The sequence below is a fragment of the Cydia fagiglandana genome, chromosome 25, assembly GCF_963556715.1.
Source record: "Cydia fagiglandana chromosome 25, ilCydFagi1.1, whole genome shotgun sequence".
In the NCBI taxonomy this organism is placed as follows: Eukaryota; Metazoa; Arthropoda; class Insecta; order Lepidoptera; family Tortricidae; genus Cydia; species Cydia fagiglandana.
Window position 1 is genome coordinate 10,502,028 of NC_085956.1, and position 19,266 is coordinate 10,521,293.

The 19,266-nt window shown below is 36.9% G+C and overlaps 1 protein-coding gene across 2 annotated transcripts in view; it reads right to left on the reverse strand.

Annotated features, from left to right (window-relative positions):
* The window catches only part of LOC134677102 (protein quiver), a 43,490-nt gene that overhangs the window by 21,862 nt on the left and 2,362 nt on the right, over nucleotides 1–19,266 (reverse strand). For both annotated transcript variants that reach the window (XM_063535558.1, XM_063535557.1), the window contains exons 2-3: nucleotides 16,946–17,020; nucleotides 893–952 (exon numbers count right to left, since the gene is read on the reverse strand). In XM_063535558.1, the coding sequence (XP_063391628.1) occupies nucleotides 893–952; nucleotides 16,946–16,970 (85 nt within the window). In that variant the 5' untranslated portion in view covers nucleotides 16,971–17,020. The remainder of the gene's footprint in view (nucleotides 1–892; nucleotides 953–16,945; nucleotides 17,021–19,266) is intronic.

Genomic DNA, 19,266 nt, shown 5'->3' on the forward strand with positions numbered 1-19,266 from the left:
CTTCGTATGAGGACCGCACGCCGCACCGTCAGAGCAGGACATCGCTATATTCGTGCATAGCGCTGTCTCACTCACCAGAGCGGCTTGAAGATCCCCATTAATGTGACCGCGTTAAGGCCTCTATTCACCTTGCGACTAATCGCATGCGATTTTAGATACATTACTATAGTCGCACCAATAAAAGTCTGCAGCGGATTTGATAGCCCACGCAGTGTAAGTGTTATTTATACGTCATAATTTCATAGAAGTTTGACGTTTAAAATGACACTTGCACTGCGTGGGCTATCAAATCCGCTGCAGACTATTCTTGGTCTGACTCTATGCATTGGTGCTCCCACAATACCTATTACCTATAAAATATTATACATAACATTGTGTAATAGGGACAACATAAAAAAACTCTATCAATACTATCATGTTGTCCCTGTCACACGATATTATATAACATTGTATAATATGGGAGCGGGATCCTATCTCATCGCATAATAATTAATTGTCATAACATAATGTAATGTTACGCATAAATCTCTTTTCGCATGCTTTTTCTCCAGCTGAAACAGAAAGTATTTTCGAAAATATTTTGCATAGCTTGTGTAGAATAGGGTAGGTTAGGTTAGGTTTGTGTTATAATTTTTCAGAAATGTTAATATTTCCAGCACAGTAACAATTATGCGAAATGAGTTTTATGCGTAACATTACATTGGGACAATCAATTATTATGTGACCCAATATGGACCCTATGGGAGCACGATACAGCATGCGATTTGTCGCGAAGTCTGTAGAGGCCAATCGGTCCAGCGCATAGTGCGGTGCCACAGTCGATGTTGTTTGCAGCTACGAGCACAACACTGACTATCGATACAACCCACACACGAGCAAGGCTTGGTATTACCGGTTCGGATGCAGGAGTTGCCTTTTACTTCCTCCACACCAAACCAGGACATCAGAAGAACTGGAAAAGAGGATTAATCATAAGTGGGTTTAACATTTTATATGAGACGACCGGTCTGGCCTAGTCGGTAGTGACCCTACCTATCAAATCAAATCAAATCAAAAGCATTTATTTTCAGGTTACTAAGGCCCATAGAAACATACCTTACAAACTAACATATATGTATACCTATACAATAATAGAAATCTCAAATACTAAAAAATCATTTTCGTGACGTAGTTTTCTGTCTGTGTGTAACTCAAGGGCAACACCGGGATTTGGGCGGTAGGTGTCAGTTTCGATAGAAACCAGTTGAGATTTTGGACAAAATCTCTATAATTTAGATTCTGGTTACTTCAGATTACCTATAGTTCGGTTTCTGAATGAGACGGTTTCGGAAAAAAACGTATGAAGTTTAAGTCACTTTTTTTTCAATTCAATTTCTGAGTAGGTCAGATTTTTAGCAGGTTACGGTCATTATAGTATCAAATCAGATGATCATTAAGTTTTTTAGAATTTTATGGGGAATGGGGAAAAAAAAATACAAATGAGTTCCTACAAAAATAATCCAGAATTTATTTAATATAATTTTTAAGAAAAAAGAACCGACTTCTATGGGGCCCGGTGAAAGATTATGGTAGATGGTGCACTATGTAGAAAAGGAGGTAAAACCAGTACCTACTTTCTATTAGCATTTCGTTTCCGTAAGGGTCGTAGTTATCTAGCCTAACCTAACCCACTTCTCTGATAGCAGTTCGGTTCTGTGAGGATCGCAGTTCGAACCTAATCAAACCCACTTTTCTAGTAGCATTTCGTTTCTGTAAGACTCGCAGTTCTAACCAAACCTAACCCACTTTTGTTCGGTTCTGTGAGGATCGCAGTTCAAACCTAACCTAACCCACTTAACGGCGCATGCGGTGCGGTGTACGGGAGTTTGAGCGGGAGGGGTTTGGCATCATCATACCCACATTTTATGGTAGGTAATCATAGTGGTTTATTTAGTTTAGGTATCATAGTGGTTTTCCGGGTCAAGGTCCGGGTCTCTGAGTCAGAGTCCAGGTCCGGGTCCCGGTCCAAGTCCGGGTCCGGGTCCGGGTCCGGGTCCGGGTCCGGGTCCGGGTCCGAGTCAAAATCGAAATTCGAAATCACCAAACATGTACTATGCGTCGTTGAAGAGTTCTGTTCTGATCATCATCAGCAGTTCCACTTCATCAAATGCGACAGTTTTTAATGTAAATGCTTGATTTTATGATGAAAATACAAAAAATTCTATACGTATGCCTTTAAGATTTGAGGAGTTCCCTCGATTCCTTATGGATCCCATCATCAGAACTCGAGCTTGACAGAAATGTGGCTTAAAAACTAAACTTGCTTAACAAACATAACGAAGAGGACAAATCGCCAAACGTGAACTATGCGTCGTTGAAGAGTTCCGTTCTGATCATCATCAGCAGTTCCACTTCATCAAATGCGACAGTTTTTAATGAAAATGCTTGATTTTCTGATGAAAATACAAAAATCTCTATACGCATGCCTTTAAAATTTGAGGAGTTCCGTCGATTCCTCATGGATCCCATCATCAGAATTGGATTTTGACAAAAACGGGACCAATCTGTATGCATATACATACAATCAAAAAAATATTTTTCAAAATCGGTCCAGTAATGACGGAGATATGGAGTAACAAACATAAAAAAAAAAAAACATGCAACCGAATTGATAACCTCCTCCTTTGGGATTTGGAAGTCGGTTAATTATAATTTTTAAGAAAAAAAAACCGACTTCTATGGGGCCCGGTGAAAGATTATGGTAGATGGTGCACTATGTAGAAAAGGAGGTAAAAACAGTACTTTCTAGTAGCATTTCGTGTCCGTAAGGGTCGTAGTTCTAGCCTAACCTAACCCACTTCTCTGATAGCAGTTCGGTTCTGTGAGGATCGCAGTTCGAGCCTAATCAAACCCATTTTTATAGTAGCATTTCGTTTCTTTAGGCTCGCAGTTCTAACCAAACCTAACCCACTTTTGTTCGGTTCTGTGAGGATCGCAGTTCAAACCTAACCTAACCCACTTAACGGCGCATGCGGTGCGGTGTGCGGGGGTTTGAGCGGGAGGGGTTTGGCATCATCATACTTTATACCTACATTTTATGGTAGGTAATCATAGCGGTTTATTTAGTTTAGGTATCATAGGGGTTTTCCGGGTCAAGTTCCGGGTCTCTGAGTCAGAGTCCGGGTCCGAGTCCCGGTCCAAGTCCGGGTCCGGGTCCGAGTCTGGGTCCGAGTCCGGGTCCGAGTCCGGGTCCGAGTCCGGGTCCGAGTCCGAGTCCGAGTCCGGGTCCGAACCGGATCCGGGTATGAGTTCGGGTCCCAGTCCAAGTCAAAATCGAAATTCGAAATCACCAAACATGTACTATGCGTCGTTGAAGAGTTCTGTTCTGATCATCATCAGCAGTTCTACTTCATCAAATGCGACAGTTTTTAATGTAAATGCTTGATTTTATGATGAAAATACAATAAATTCTATACGTATGCCTTTAAGATTTGAGGAGTTCCCTCGATTCCTTATGGATCCCATCATCAGAACTCGAGCTTGACAGAAATGTGGCTTAAAAACTAAACTTGCTTAACAAACATAACGAAGAGGACAAATCGCCAAACGTGAACTATGCGTCGTTGAAGAGTTCCGTTCTGATCATCATCAGCAGTTCCACTTCATCAAATGCGACAGTGTTTAATGAAAATGCTTGATTTTCTGATGAAAATACAAAAATCTCTATACGCATGCCTTTAAAATTTGAGGAGTTCCCTCGATTTCTCATGGATCCCATTATCAGAACTCAAGCTTGATAAAATTGTGGCTTAAAAACTTAACTTGCTTAACAAACATAACGAAGAGGACAAATCGCCAAAGGTGAACTATGCGTCGTTGAAGAGTTCCGTTCTGATCATCATCAGCAGTTCCACTTCATCAAATGTCACGTTTTTGAATGTATATGCTTGATTTGTTGATAAAAACACAAAAATCACCATATGTATGCCTTTAAGATTTGAGGAGTTCCGTCGATTCCTCATGGATCCCATCATCAGAACTGGATTTTGACAAAAACGGGACCAATCTGTATGCATATACATACAATCAAAAAAATAACTTTCAAAATCGGTCCAGTAATGACGGAGATATGGAGTAACAAACATAAAAAAAAAAATAAAAAATAAAAAAAAAAAAAAACATACAACCGAATTGATAACCTCCTCCTTTGGGATTTGGAAGTCGGTTAAAAAATCAGAATATTTTTAGCAGAAATGTAAAAACAGAACTTTAATTTGTTACGTTTTTTAGGGTTCCGTACCGAAAGGGATCCTATTACTAAGACTCCGCTGTCCGTCCGTCTGTCTGTCACCAGGCTGTATCTCATGAACCGTGATAGCTGCTAGGCAGTTAAAATTTTCACAGATGATGTATTTCTGGTGCAGCTATAACAACAAATACTAAAAAGTACGGAACCCTCGGTGGGAGAGTCCGACTCGCACTTGTGAGATACGTAGTATAAAAACAAAGATCACACTTACATTTTTACGAGATGGTTCACTTTTGCTAAGCTAATACGTACTTATATCGAAATAATAAGTTAGAACTGCTGTTCAATAACACAACTACCCTCCATGTATATTTCTTGACCATAACTGTCAGAACATAAGTAAGGTAAATAAAGTATTTTATAATAATAAGCCATGATATTAAATTTGTATTAGTTTGCGTTAATTATTCTATAATAAATTAAACTAAATGCAGCAAATACATTTGTTGAATTGAATTATTATAATAACCGGATGTGCAGGAAACATCTTATTTGTTATTCCCACCAAGAAGTGGTAGAAGGGGTGAAGTCTAATCGAATATAAGCGGGTGTCTGACAGTTGTGGGTCACTTCTCAGTTGGAGAGCTACGACGACGAACGAAGTTAAGTGTCAATTTTATTTAATTGTGATTTTATGACTTGTTATAAATTTCTGTATGTTTTCTTTGTGTTATAGTCTGATGGTATGTACGTTACAATCTTTAATGTGAATATAACCCTTTGATGGGTTTTTAATAGTTACTATGTAACGTATATTCCAACTGATTACGGTGTAATACATCATGTGGCTTATTGCTCGATCTTTATTACTATTTTAAACTATGCCAAGTGTGTACGTTAAGGTAGCCAGTACTAACTATTAAGCCACCAATATTTATTACGCATAAAATAATATTTCTGTGAATGATGTGATAATAAAGCCGATTAATTGTTCCGTAAATCTACAATATACTTTTACTTACAATCTGCTTATATAAATATATTACTTAAATAATGTCTACCATTTTTCATATTCTAAACCTTGTAGTTGTCGCTATAATAAATACATTACTTTGAGCAATAATTAACTAGTCTTAATTAAATACTGCCTTACATCCTTATTTCCTATTTTATCAACGATAATATTAAAGTAAATCTGACATCAGAAGTGGGATGATATTACACACATTCTATGCCTACAAAACTAATGTTTCAGGAGCAGTACGAGTATAAGGACTGCTGATGCTAGTCAACAGCGGGACGCCATCCAACTCCAAACAGACACTGTAAGCCGCGCTATCCTGGACACAAGGACACTGGTGTTTCACTTTCAGTGAAAACCCCAGGTGAAACAAGATATTTGGTATACTAAGCATGATGCTTTTTATGGAGAACCGCAGCAAGCAGCTCAAAAGTACTTCGCAAAACAGAAACTGCCGCACCTGTGAGACGCTGCGGAGTGGCGCCTGTCTGGAAGGATGACTGATGAATGATGTTGTTTCTGGTATGTTAAAATTTGGTTACACTTAAAAATAGGACTGTATAGGTATGTTTAAATATCGAATCACATCGAATAGTTACAGAGTTAGATAAACGTAAACGTCTGTCCTTTTCATAACCTGTTATGTAACCATAATGACGCATAAATAAATATTTTCTAATCTATACTATTCTAAATGACGACTTAGTTAATGACTGAATCGAATAATAATAAAAAAAAAAAGAAGCTATTTGTGAAATTGGATATTAGAAAAGCAGTTTGGTTTGAATAAGTATCCAAACGTTGGAATAACGTTATTTATGGCCTGGATAAATATTTTAATCGTGATCAGTTAGCTACAACTCGAATCTCATTATAAGATTTTGAGGTCTGCATTAAAGACTACGTTGGAAATTTTAGGCGGTTAATAACAATGGGCATTTTAATTGTAACTTACCGCGTGTCTTAAGTTAGGTACGTTTATCAAGTCAGGTTCAGCTGTCGGTTTAGTTACGAATTTGATACTTAATTTAATTGTCGCGGTTATGATATTTGTCGTCAGATTTGTGACTTTTCCTAACCGGCCGTTAACGGTATACAGTTAAGTGGAAATACCCTTATACGTCCTTTGAATTTTTTTAGTCACATTATTTCTTATTTTTGTTACGATTGATACGAATAAATATTTATATAACACCAGTTACTTAGGTCCAATAGTCTGATATCGAAGGCACATATCTTAAAGATTCTATCTCACCGATCAGGGTCTTATCAAGGAACTATTTCAATAAGTATAAAACAGTAAACAATATTAAACTGTCAGGTCGTTTTAAAACTGTAAAGGATAAAGTCAACACGCTTTTGGTTTTCAGTTACAAGCCCCTCGTAAGCTTATCAATATTAAAACAGTCGGTGGTAGTCGTGATACTTTCATAAATAGTAATAACGGCTATTTACAATTTTGCACCTACAGTGCTTATTGCGAGTTCTGTGTACAGATAGTAATACGCGTTTGGCATAAAAGCGTTTTTGAAAGTATGCTTCCAATTTGATAAATTTACTGATTGATGGATATTAAATGACTATAAAAAAAAAGGATATCTCAGTGACAACCTTAGACAATTACGTCATACAAAATAGTAGACTAGTCAGTATTGTTCTTGTGGTAATTAGAGGTAATTCAAGTCCCGTGTTAGTAAATTATGTTTTGAAACCGTGAAGTTGAAAGATTTTTGCACATGCAAATTAGTCAGTAAATAAAAAGCACATATTCTCTTGGTAATAAAAATACTTTACAAAAAAAAAGGGGTAAATATACAACATAGAGTACAATAAATGTGTACAAAGTAAACGTATTCCTTTAGGACCATTCATCTAGGTGACCTGTAACTGGGTTGCCAACTTTTTTTTTGGTGGAATATAGTATTTTCCAGAATAAGGCATCAAAAATATAGTACATTTCAAAAAAAAAATAGTACTTTTAGATAAAATACTAAACATGAGTGTAATATACTTTTTATCGGAAATATAGTATTTTGGCGTACTATATATTTTTCCAAAAGTATATAGTACAAAGAGCCAAAATATAGTACAATACGATATAATATAGTACGGTTGGCAACCCTACCTGTAAGGAATATAAAAAAAATATATACACGGTGTAACATGAGGGGGCCGAATAGTTTTAGCAGCGTATTCCTGATTATATTTAGAGACAAAGTCCTTTAAACCTTTTTGAAATTCGCCTAGTTTCAGAGTTCATTTAATACAAACACAAAAAAAAAAAAATTAAAAAAAAAAAACTAGTATTCTTTTTGATGACGATGTTACTACTATGGGACGTAGTCTAAATATCCTTATCGATAGATGTCAAAAAGTAACAAGTAACACTTTGCAACAACTATGATTTACGAAAAAAAAAAAAAAATTTTGTAAGAATGCATTTTAAGTGACATGTTTACCAATAACATATACTTTTTAATGTACAAGTACATTAAAAAAAAAATTTTTTTTTTTGGGCGAAATTGACATATACACATATTACATTATTTTCTCTCTGTTGACCTCAGAAATGCGTGGTTAAGGTCTTTCGCATTCCTTGTGAACACCATGTATATACGATATTTTAAACTGTTATATACTTTACCAGTTCTCGTAGTAAACTCGCATAAGCCCTTGGGTATATGTACCACCATTTACCTGGTCTGGCGGTAATTAAATATGCTGCGGTAATAAAATGCCTATAACAATGGCAATTTTGTACTCAATCTTCTGGTTCATTTTAATGTTTGTTTTAATTTTGGTACATACAAGAAAACATAAGACCACCGGAATACTGATAAAGCCAAGTGGAAGGTAGATAGGTGAATTAACCTTTTGGTGCCACTTGTTGCTATGAGTGAGCTGTTCAGGAATAAAACGAATCGTATAATCCTGATTCTATAGTATTTAGCAAACATCAATTTTTATTTTTATTTATACCTAACCTATTGCCATAATGAAGCATGACTGATATAAATAATATGTCTTCGAATTAATTGTGACCTACCCAGAAGCCCAAAACATCCTAGACCCATCCTAGAGAACAACTTCTGTAAGATGAATCCGCCTTTGTACGATAAGTTAAGATTCAACTAGAAGAATATCGCGTTATCTCCTGCGGTTTAAGGACAGTTACGATGGAAGCTCCAAAATACCATTTTATAAAAAGAAATACGTTGCCTATTATTTGTAACCACATTTTTATTTTGCCACCGAAGCTTCAGCTAAATAAAAGATAGATCTATACATATTGAATACATTATAGATAATACTGATCACTGACTTTTAAAATAGTTGTTTTGTGGGATGGCCGAACGGAGTTTAAAATTCTGTTACATTAGGTTTATATAATTCATGGGAGTGCCCAACGTAGGAAGTTCTAATGGAATGAAAGAAAAAAAAAAAGAACGAAAAAAAATGATAAATGTTTATTTCTGTTAAACGATTCAGGTTAATTTATAAAATTATTAGGATTAAGAAGTTTTATATACTTAAGGTAATTTATGTATTAAAAAAAAAAAAAAAAAAGAAAAGTTTATAAAGTTTACTTATGTGAATGAGACATGAGTTGATTATCGATCGATTGAGAACTTCCAGTGTACATCATTCCAGTGTAGTTAAAAAGCTTATTTGACAAAATAATAACCGATTAATAATTGCTGCCGAGCCTGCGAGCTCTCACTTGATGTAAGTGAAAAAGTAGCAATATAGGGACCTGCTGCAGAGCCTGCGTGCCCCACTTGATGTTATAGGTGGACCAGTAGCCAACTCAGGGCGATACATGCTACCGAGGCTGACTTGATGTGATAAGTGCCCGTAGCATGGTGATTGTAAGTAGGATAATTGCTGCCGAGCCTGCGAGCTCTCGCTTGATGTAAGTGAAAAAGTAGCAATATAGGGACCTGCTGCAGAGCCTGTGTGCCCCACTTGATGTTATAGGTGGACCAGTAGCCAACTCAGGGCGATACATGCTACCGAGGCTGACTTGATGTGATAAGTGCCCGTAGCATGGTGATTGTAAGTAGGATAATTGCTGCCGAGCCTGCGAGCTCTCGCTTGATGTAAGTGAAAAAGTAGCAATATAGGGACCTGCTGCAGAGCCTGTGTGCCCCACTTGATGTTATAAGTGGACCAGTAGCCAACCTAGGGTGATACATGCTACTGAGGCTCACTTGATGTGATAAGTGAAACAGTAGTATGGTGATTGTAAGTAGGATAATTGCTGCCGAGCCTTCGAGCTCTCACTTGATTAATGTGATATGTGATATAGTATCTGACTAATAAAAAAATAGTCATTGCATATACTAAGTTTAATATAATAAATAAATAATAATAAATATAGAAATAAGGTACTTCGAGAACGAAGCACCTGTCAGTATGGCCGTGTGAGATACGTAGTATAAAAACAAAGATCACACTTACATTTTTACGAGATGGTTCACTTTTGCTAAGCTAATACGTACTTATATCGAAATAATAAGTTAGAACTGCTGTTCAATAACACAACTACCCTCCATGTATATTTCTTGACCATAACTGTCAGAACATAAGTAAGGTAAATAAAGTATTTTATAATAATAAGCCATGATATTAAATTTGTATTAGTTTGCGTTAATTATTCTATAATAAATTAAACTAAATGCAGCAAATACATTTGTTGAATTGAATTATTATAATAACCGGATGTGCAGGAAACATCTTATTTGTTATTCCCACCAAGAAGTGGTAGAAGGGGTGAAGTCTAATCGAATATAAGCGGGTGTCTGACAGTTGTGGGTCACTTCTCAGTTGGAGAGCTACGACGACGAACGAAGTTAAGTGTCAATTTTATTTAATTGTGATTTTATGACTTGTTATAAATTTCTGTATGTTTTCTTTGTGTTATAGTCTGATGGTATGTACGTTACAATCTTTAATGTGAATATAACCCTTTGATGGGTTTTTAATAGTTACTATGTAACGTATATTCCAACTGATTACGGTGTAATACATCATGTGGCTTATTGCTCGATCTTTATTACTATTTTAAACTATGCCAAGTGTGTACGTTAAGGTAGCCAGTACTAACTATTAAGCCACCAATATTTATTACGCATAAAATAATATTTCTGTGAATGATGTGATAATAAAGCCGATTAATTGTTCCGTAAATCTACAATATACTTTTACTTACAATCTGCTTATATAAATATATTACTTAAATAATGTCTACCATTTTTCATATTCTAAACCTTGTAGTTGTCGCTATAATAAATACATTACTTTGAGCAATAATTAACTAGTCTTAATTAAATACTGCCTTACATCCTTATTTCCTATTTTATCAACGATAATATTAAAGTAAATCTGACACACTTGTTCGGATTTTTTTAATACCTATGTTTGACCTTACACCTATGTTTCTATGTGAGAGTAGTCCCTCAAGTATATAACAACAAACATAATCGACTTCCCAGTTATTACAGTTTCACCTCGCACTGCATTATTAAAATCGGTAAGCTCTGCACGCCACTTCCACTTGCATTATTTTATCGGCAAACTTGAGACACGCCACATTATTGACTTCATAATAAAACAGCGGTTAGTTACCAGAAACAATATTTCTTTGTGCAAACTAGGCAGGTTTAGGTATTTCAGCTTTGAAAATAACGAGACAGACGCTGAAATAATCATTTGTTTCCTCTATTAGTTATTTATAATAAGAACGATTAACACAGCAAAGTATAATGTTTATTTGGGAGCGTAAAGGCTCCAGTACACAGTGGTCAAGGATGGTCCATGCCAAGCCATGCTTTGCAATGCGCAACAGTAGGCCTATATCACGTAGCCCACGTAGGTGTTCACACAATGGTGCATCAAAAAAAAAAAAAAAAACAAAATTGCAGGCTCTGATTGATATAAATCTATAATAAACTGATAAGTCTCTTCATTGCTCCACAATAATGATATTTTGGGCTATTAACATTTAATCAAGCGGTCAAAAATTCAAGAAACTAAACAAACAATGGCGCTGTGTGAACACCACAGGCCACGATACGCCACGATTCTTTTGAAGTGTGCCAAAAAACCGACAACTCCCCGATTGCTCACCAGTCTCACCACGGCTGACAACTGACGGCAGTCGTCCGCCATTGCATACCTTAGCCCCCTGTACACAATGGCCAGGGTGTGGCATGGCCCATCCTTCACCACTGTGTAATGGGGCCTTAACATGTAGAGGGGCAAATAGAGTTTATTTAAAAACTTACTTCCATTAGAGTAAATTAATAATTTTGCGTTAACACTGAAACCATATCTAGGTCAATTATACATATGTCCCTCTGAAAATAGTCGGTCATAGGCGACCTAATTTTAGACCCAAAAATATCACGTGACATAATCCTAATAATAACGATGCGACGCCGTCTGAAGTTGTGATTATAGTATATTTTATTGTGCACCATTGTTGATAATATTAAATTTGAATGGAGAAATTTAATAATGGTAATTTATTTTATTTTTTATTTTCTTTTTATTTTCAGGCAACTATTGGCCCATAGATAAATACCTTAAAACTAGCATACATATTATTAAAAAAAATTTCTCTTAAAACTAAAAACACAATTATGAATAATTTAGTGGTATTTTACATAATAAATGATTTTTTTATACAAAAAATAATAGATATTGATTGAGATACTTTAACATACAGAGATATAAAATATATATTTTATGGGAATGGATTGTAGAATTAAAATGAAAATCAATATTTGTAATCATGAATTTGAAAACTAAGAAACTAACCTTTTATAACTATTGCATTCGCAAAAACTTTATGAAATTTATTGAAAGGATTAGACAAACCTGACAGAAATTAAATGCACAATTCTATTTTCTTGGCAAGAGGTAAAAATTCCGACAAATTTTAGGATACCTTTCATGCCAAAATCGTCAATTTTGATCCCTAAACTATGCCAAGGAAACAAATACATATACATACATAATATAATATATTATTATACACTTAAATATGTTATCCTGCCTATTTTGACTACTACTCATACTAATATCTAAAACTCGACTACAAACAGGGTTACGATTTTAGCAATTCTCGTATGCATGCAACTATGAAACATGTTTTTTTTAACAAAAAACGTTGGCAGGTTAGTGTTTTTCACTTTTTTTGCTTGTTCCATAATTAAATCTAGCGCGACATTGTCGACATATCTCCAGACGATTTATTTATAGCCAGCCTAAATTGTATCAATATCGATCTATTCTCGTCACTACACGATGCAAATGCCCGCACTAGCGTAAACAATGCTGACGTTTTGATCGGCGATTGATTTGTATGTGATCAGATTATTATGGTGTTAGTTTTGGCTTTTAGATATAATTTATGTAATGGTTTTCTCTTATGTTTATTAGTTGAGAGTATTTTAATAAATAATAGGAAGTAAAAGAAGAGCTTTTGATGTAATTTTATACTTTGAAAAATGTATTTATTGCCCATGCCAATTTAGTTTAATTATTATTGAATAAACAACACTGTAAAATTGTATATTTATGAGCTATTGTATCAAACTTATAGGTAAATAACTTCCTACATGTATTACGTTGTATTTGTAATAATTATGAATATCAGATATATAGTTATAAAGTATATTTTACTTGAGATGATCAATAAGAAATAAACTCCTTAAACTTTTTAATTGTTTATGTCCTCAAAGGAAAAGGTAAGGTATAATCTCGGCCACATCAATAGCTTTACCCTTAACACTATTAAAAAGTATTTAAATCCAAACTTGGCCCACTTAATGGACTCAATAAAATGGCAACCACACTTTTGGCACGATGACAGCCCATTAACAGCATCAAAAAATGTCGAAAGTGGGACATTATCGATATCGATAGTTTCATAGTCTAATAATGATAAAACATGGTCTTCTCTTCCCAGAGTGACACAGGCCTACGTCACAATAACATGCCCTAGTAGCATTTTCGTTGGGGCCCACGGTGCCAACGGTAAGGAAAACGTTGGGATGAGGTTCGTTCCGTAGCCAACATTAATTTTGTATTGGCCCACCATCGCATTTACCAACATTCGCTGTGGCACAGATGCCCAACAATGGGCCTTTGTGTATTTTGGTACCGTTGGCTAAACAACGATAATATTCGTTGGCCCAATGACGACATATATCGCATTTACCAACATTGGCAGTGGCAGTGATGCCCAACAATGGGCCTTTGTGTATTTTGCTACCGTTCGCTAAACAACGATAACATTCGTTGGCCCAATGGTGACGAATACCGCATTTACCAACATTGGCTGTGGCACGGATGCCCAACAATGGGCCTTTGTGTATTTTGGTAACGTTGGCTAATCAACGATATCATCCGATGGCCCAATGATGACAAATATCGCATTTACCAACATTGGCTGTGGCACTGATGCCCAACAATGGGCCTTTGTGTATTTTGGTAACGTTGGCTAATCAACGATATCATCCGATGGCCCAATGATGACAAAAATCGCATTTACCAACATTGGCTGTGGCACTGATGCCCAACAATGGGCCTTTGTTTATTTTGGTAACGTTGGCTAATCAACGATATCATCCGATGGCCCAATGACGACAAATATCGCATTTACCAACATTGGCTGTGGCACTGATGCCCAACAATGGGCCTTTCTTTATTTTGGTAACGTTGGCTAATCAACGATATCATCCGATGGCCCAATGACGACAAATATTGCATTTACCAACATTGGCTGTAGCATTGATGCCCAACAATGGGCCTTTGTGTATTTTGGTAACGTTGGCTAATCAACGATATCATCCGATGGCCCAATGACGACAAATATCGCATTTACCAACATTGACTGTAGCATTAATGCCCAACAATGGGCCTTTGTGTATTTTGGTAACGTTGGCTAATCAACGATATCATCCGATGGCCCAATGATGACAAATATCGCATTTACCAACATTGGCTGTGGCACTGATGCCCAACAATGGGCCTTTCTTTATTTTGGTAACGTTGGCTAATCAACGATATCATCCGATGGCCCAATGACGACAAATATTGCATTTACCAACATTGGCTGTAGCATTGATGCCCAACAATGGGCCTTTGTGTATTTTGGTAACGTTGGCTAATCAACGATATCATCCGATGGCCCAATGATGACAAATATCGTATTTACCAACATTGGCTGCAGCACTGATGCCCAACAATGGGCCTTTGTTTATTTTGGTAACGTTGGCTAATCAACGATATCATACGATGGCCCAATGACGACAAATATTGCATTTACCAACATTGGCTGCAGCTTTGATGCCCAACAATGGGCCTTTGTGTATTTTGGTAACGTTGGCTAATCAATGATATCATCCGATGGCCCAATGATGACAAATATCGCATTTACCAACATTGGCTGTGGCACTGATGCCCAACAATGGGCCTTTGTTTATTTTGGTAACGTTGGCTAATCAACGATACCATATGATGGCCCAATGACGACAAATATGGCATTTACCAACATTGGCTGTAGCATTGAGGCCCAACAATGGGCCTTTGTGTATTTTGCTACCGTTCGCTAAACAACGATAACATTTGTTGGCCCAATGGTGACGAATACCGCATTTACCAACATTGGCTGTGGCACGGATGCCCAACAATGGGCCTTTGTGTATTTTGGTAACGTTGGCTAGTCAAAGATATCATCCGATGGCCCAATGATGACAAATATCGTATTTACCAACATTGGCTGTGGCACTGACGCCTAACAATGGGCCTTTGTGCATTTTGGTACCGGTGGCTAAACAACGATAACATTCGTTGGCCCAGTGAGCACAAATATCGCGTTTACCAACATTGGCTGTGGTACTGATGCCCAACAATACCAGTTGAGTTTGCTTGTGGCGTCACTAGATGGCGTTACTGTCTCCAAACATCGAAGTTATAGTTATTTTCTCGATTATTCCGTATATAATCATAATATTTTTTTAAAGTAACTTATAAATCTAATAGCTATAACTATAAAATTTATACATAAATTTAAAAAATTGTATTTTACCAACATTTTCTCAATTTAAATCTCAAAAAACATAAATCTCGCTTACGAAGTTTCGAAGGGCGGTTAGTATATATACAAATTAGAGTGTATAGTAAGTGTACTTGCTTCGGCAGTACATATACTAAAATTGGAACGATACAGAGAAGATTAACAACAACTGCTGCCTAGGGCCTTCATGTGGATACAACCAATGCCTACCGTAGTGTAATTGTAATATTTATCAGCAAAGGCCCAACGTCGTATTACACAACCACTTAACGTAGGGTAACTGTAGGACTCGTAAACAAAAGCCCATTACATAATTAGACTGTAGGCACACTATAAATTACACAACTATTTACCTACGGTAGTATTGTAAGAATAATCCTACACAAGGCCCAACGTTAAAGTTACAATGTTGGCCCTTTGTGGGACAAGCTGTGTTGGGCCTTCAACCTGGTGCACGACTACCTACCGACCTACCTGACTTGCCGATGGGTAATTGTTGAATTTGCAAACAGAAGCACAACGAAAAAATTGCCCTTTTTTATTTTTTTGCAGTTGGCCCTACAGCAAGCCATACGGCCAAATGTAACAATTAACTAACCATCAAACAAATGTGTATAGGCCCAACCACGGCCCAACCAAAACCACCACCGTTGAATAATTGTATGATTTATTTAAATAGGCCCAACGAAAAAATTACTCTACTGGCCCTCTGTTGGGAATCTTCGGGAGGGCCTTTGTCGAGGGCCCTCCAGCAAATCGTACGGCCAAATGTAACAATTAACCAACCATCAAACAAATGTGTATAGGCCGAACCACGGCCCAACCAAAACCACCACCGTTGAATAATTGTATGATTTATTTAAATAGGCCCAACGAAAAAATTACTCTTATGGCCCTCTGTTGGGAATCTTCGGGAGGGCCTTTGTCGAGGGCCCTCCAGCAAATCGTACGGCCAAATATAACGGTTGCCCAACTAATACGTAAACAAAGGCCCAACAAAATCCCTACAAGAAAATGCTATTAGGGTGGCCGCTATATATAGCGCTATCACATATTATCATATAGCGCTGTCGCATGATGACGTAGGCTTGTGTCAGTCAGGTGACCTAGAAAATACGGGAAGAGAGTACCAGGCGGAGTATATTATTATACCATGGATAGTTTGCAGCGAGCACACCTAATTGTGAGATTAGGAATCTAGGAGACAAATAAAAAAAGGTTATATTAATAAACGGGTTCAAAGAAATTAAATATTTTCTGATAAAAGTATTAAGTGCGAGTAGTTGATTAAGAGAATAAATAAACAGAAAGCATAATTAAAATTAAAATGTAGTATTGTTTAGTTTACGAAGTTCTAAAATATTATTAATATTGTCCGTTAATAATTGAAGTTTTCACATTAAACACATATTTCAATATAAATATTTTTACAATAATGAGTTAAAACGTACGGTGCGGTGACTGATTGAACAAACAACGTCGAAGAATACATACGAGAAGGTACGCGAAACAAATTATTAACACAAATTAATTAATTAATTATGTATGATTAATTATGATAAAACTCACACAATATTTTTATATAAAAAATAAAATAAACAATTCTCACCTGGTACTGGGAATATCCAGCGCATCTTGCGTGCTGGCGAGCTCTCGACCTGGACTCAGCTGCGCGCCATCACCGCTTCAACAGCATACACCATTAACGATTACCACTTATACATAACATATAACACATACACGCTATCTGTGCACGATCACTAGACTAAGGACCTAGGTCGCGGACTTGTAGTGTGTGTTACGTACGTTATAGTTACACCAAGAAAAGTCTGCAGCGATTTCGATACCATACGCAGTGCAAGTGTCAGTTATAGTAGTTATACGTCATAATTTCATAGAAGCTTGACGTTTAAAATAACACTCGTGCTGCTGTCTAAAGACGATAGGACTGACAACCGAATTAACTCAACGACGCCCAGAGTGGCGGAAATGTATCAGGAGAGCTGACCCGAAATAATAGGATGAAGCGAGGATGATGACTGCGTATGCTGACAAAGTCGCTGCAAACTTTTCTTGGTCTAACTCTACAAACATCTTCACGCTTTATCTCTATATATTCCGTAGGTTAAGTGTTGGAAATCGTCTGTATAGTCTATGCCGTACATTGGTATAATAGATTTTCAATCTGTGGTCCATCTCTCTTTTTGTCTATGGCTCCCCGATCAAGCAGCCGTGTAAGATTGTGTCGTCCCCTTATTATTTTATTAATTAATGTTTTTACATATAAAACTTATTTTAAATATGTGCTTGCTATCTCAAAGTAAATCGATGTATAGTACGATATTAATGTGATGTTAATATACGCACTCATATGCCATTGCGTTATTCATTTACCGTGATCTCGGTTGTAATCCAACGCCTGTTTCCCTGTGCTCTCGCTCCTCATATTTCTAACATTAAGGCTCATATTTGATTATTAAACTACTTCCAAACAACAAGTTGTCTCAATTGGCGCCACACCTCACATGGCGACCCTGCCAGTGCACTACAGTGTAACGTAGCACACACTACCGACTGGACGCAACGGCGAGCGGCAAATCAAGACTATAACTGCGAAAATCGAAGTTCGCAAATTGCGGGGATCGTTCTCTGTCACTCTAATTACGCCTTCATTGGAGTAAAAGAGATAGATCCCCGCAATTTGCGAATTTCGGTTTTCGCGGTAGCCCCTCTGTTGCGCCAAGCGCCTTGACTTGCCGCTCGCTGCTTGCGTCTAGTTCGCGACCTAAAACATTTGGTTGAGGCTCGAATTGATCTGTCAATGAATGAAAAACAAGTTTGACCTTTAAAAACGTCACAATTGTTCTTTCTGCAGGCAAAGTAGTTCAACGGTAACTTTTACGGACCACTTTTTAGCGCTACTCTCAAAATAATTTTCTTGCAGAATAAAACAGTAATTGCAACGTGATGTCATTCAAGATCATAATTTGCGCTTCAACCGGATGAAATGAAATAGATGTCCAGCTATATTTAAAGGTCTTTGGAGTGGACGGTCAGCGAGCAGCGGGCGGGGCGTGCAGCGTTGTATTGGCCTGAATGCACGCTGCGCTACTCTACTCATTGCCGCTTGTCGCCATATTTATATTATATGTATATTTATATAATATGTATCGTGTATATTTTGATGTACTTGCGTATGTATGTTAATATTCTTTTAAATTAGCGTTGCGTTCTTATATTAAATTTTGTTAGTAGTAGTAGCAGTTGCACCGCCCACAATCTCTCTGCTTTGCCTTAAGGTTGACTGGTAGAGAATGCTTTTGGCATTAAGTCCGCCTTTTGTACGATAAGTTTTCTTTTGTGCAATAAAGTTTAAATAAATAAATAAATAAATAATACTGCGCGCCACGCCGAACGCTCCGCTGAACGCCACTCAGGCCGTAATCGCCATTTTGTGCTTTCGTGCTCGTTTTACCGCTCCCACCTGGGTAAATATTAAATACTATTGGACAATAAAACATAAGTATCATGTTCATGTCCCATAAAACTTGTTGTTGGTAGTAGGTACACAACGAATAATTTTTTTAATATGTACAGAGGAAGCGAAGCTTCGATAACGCTAGAAATATGCCAAATAACACGCTGCAAATAATGCAGTAACAATATATACGTGTGCCATAGACTCGATTTTTTTGCATGTTTTTCCGATTGGGCTCCTCTCGCATTGGGCTTAATAGTCATTTGCGGAAGTGCCGCACTCTTAATATAGACGCTGTTTAAACCATCATCTTATTGATGTAACAGGCCAATGATGATGATTTTCCGAGAAATATTTTTTCTCCTTTGTGCAGCAGATGTTCGAACCCACGATTTTTAACCACACTGGCACACACCTAATGAAAGGTTTAACTATTATAGGTACAGTCAGCC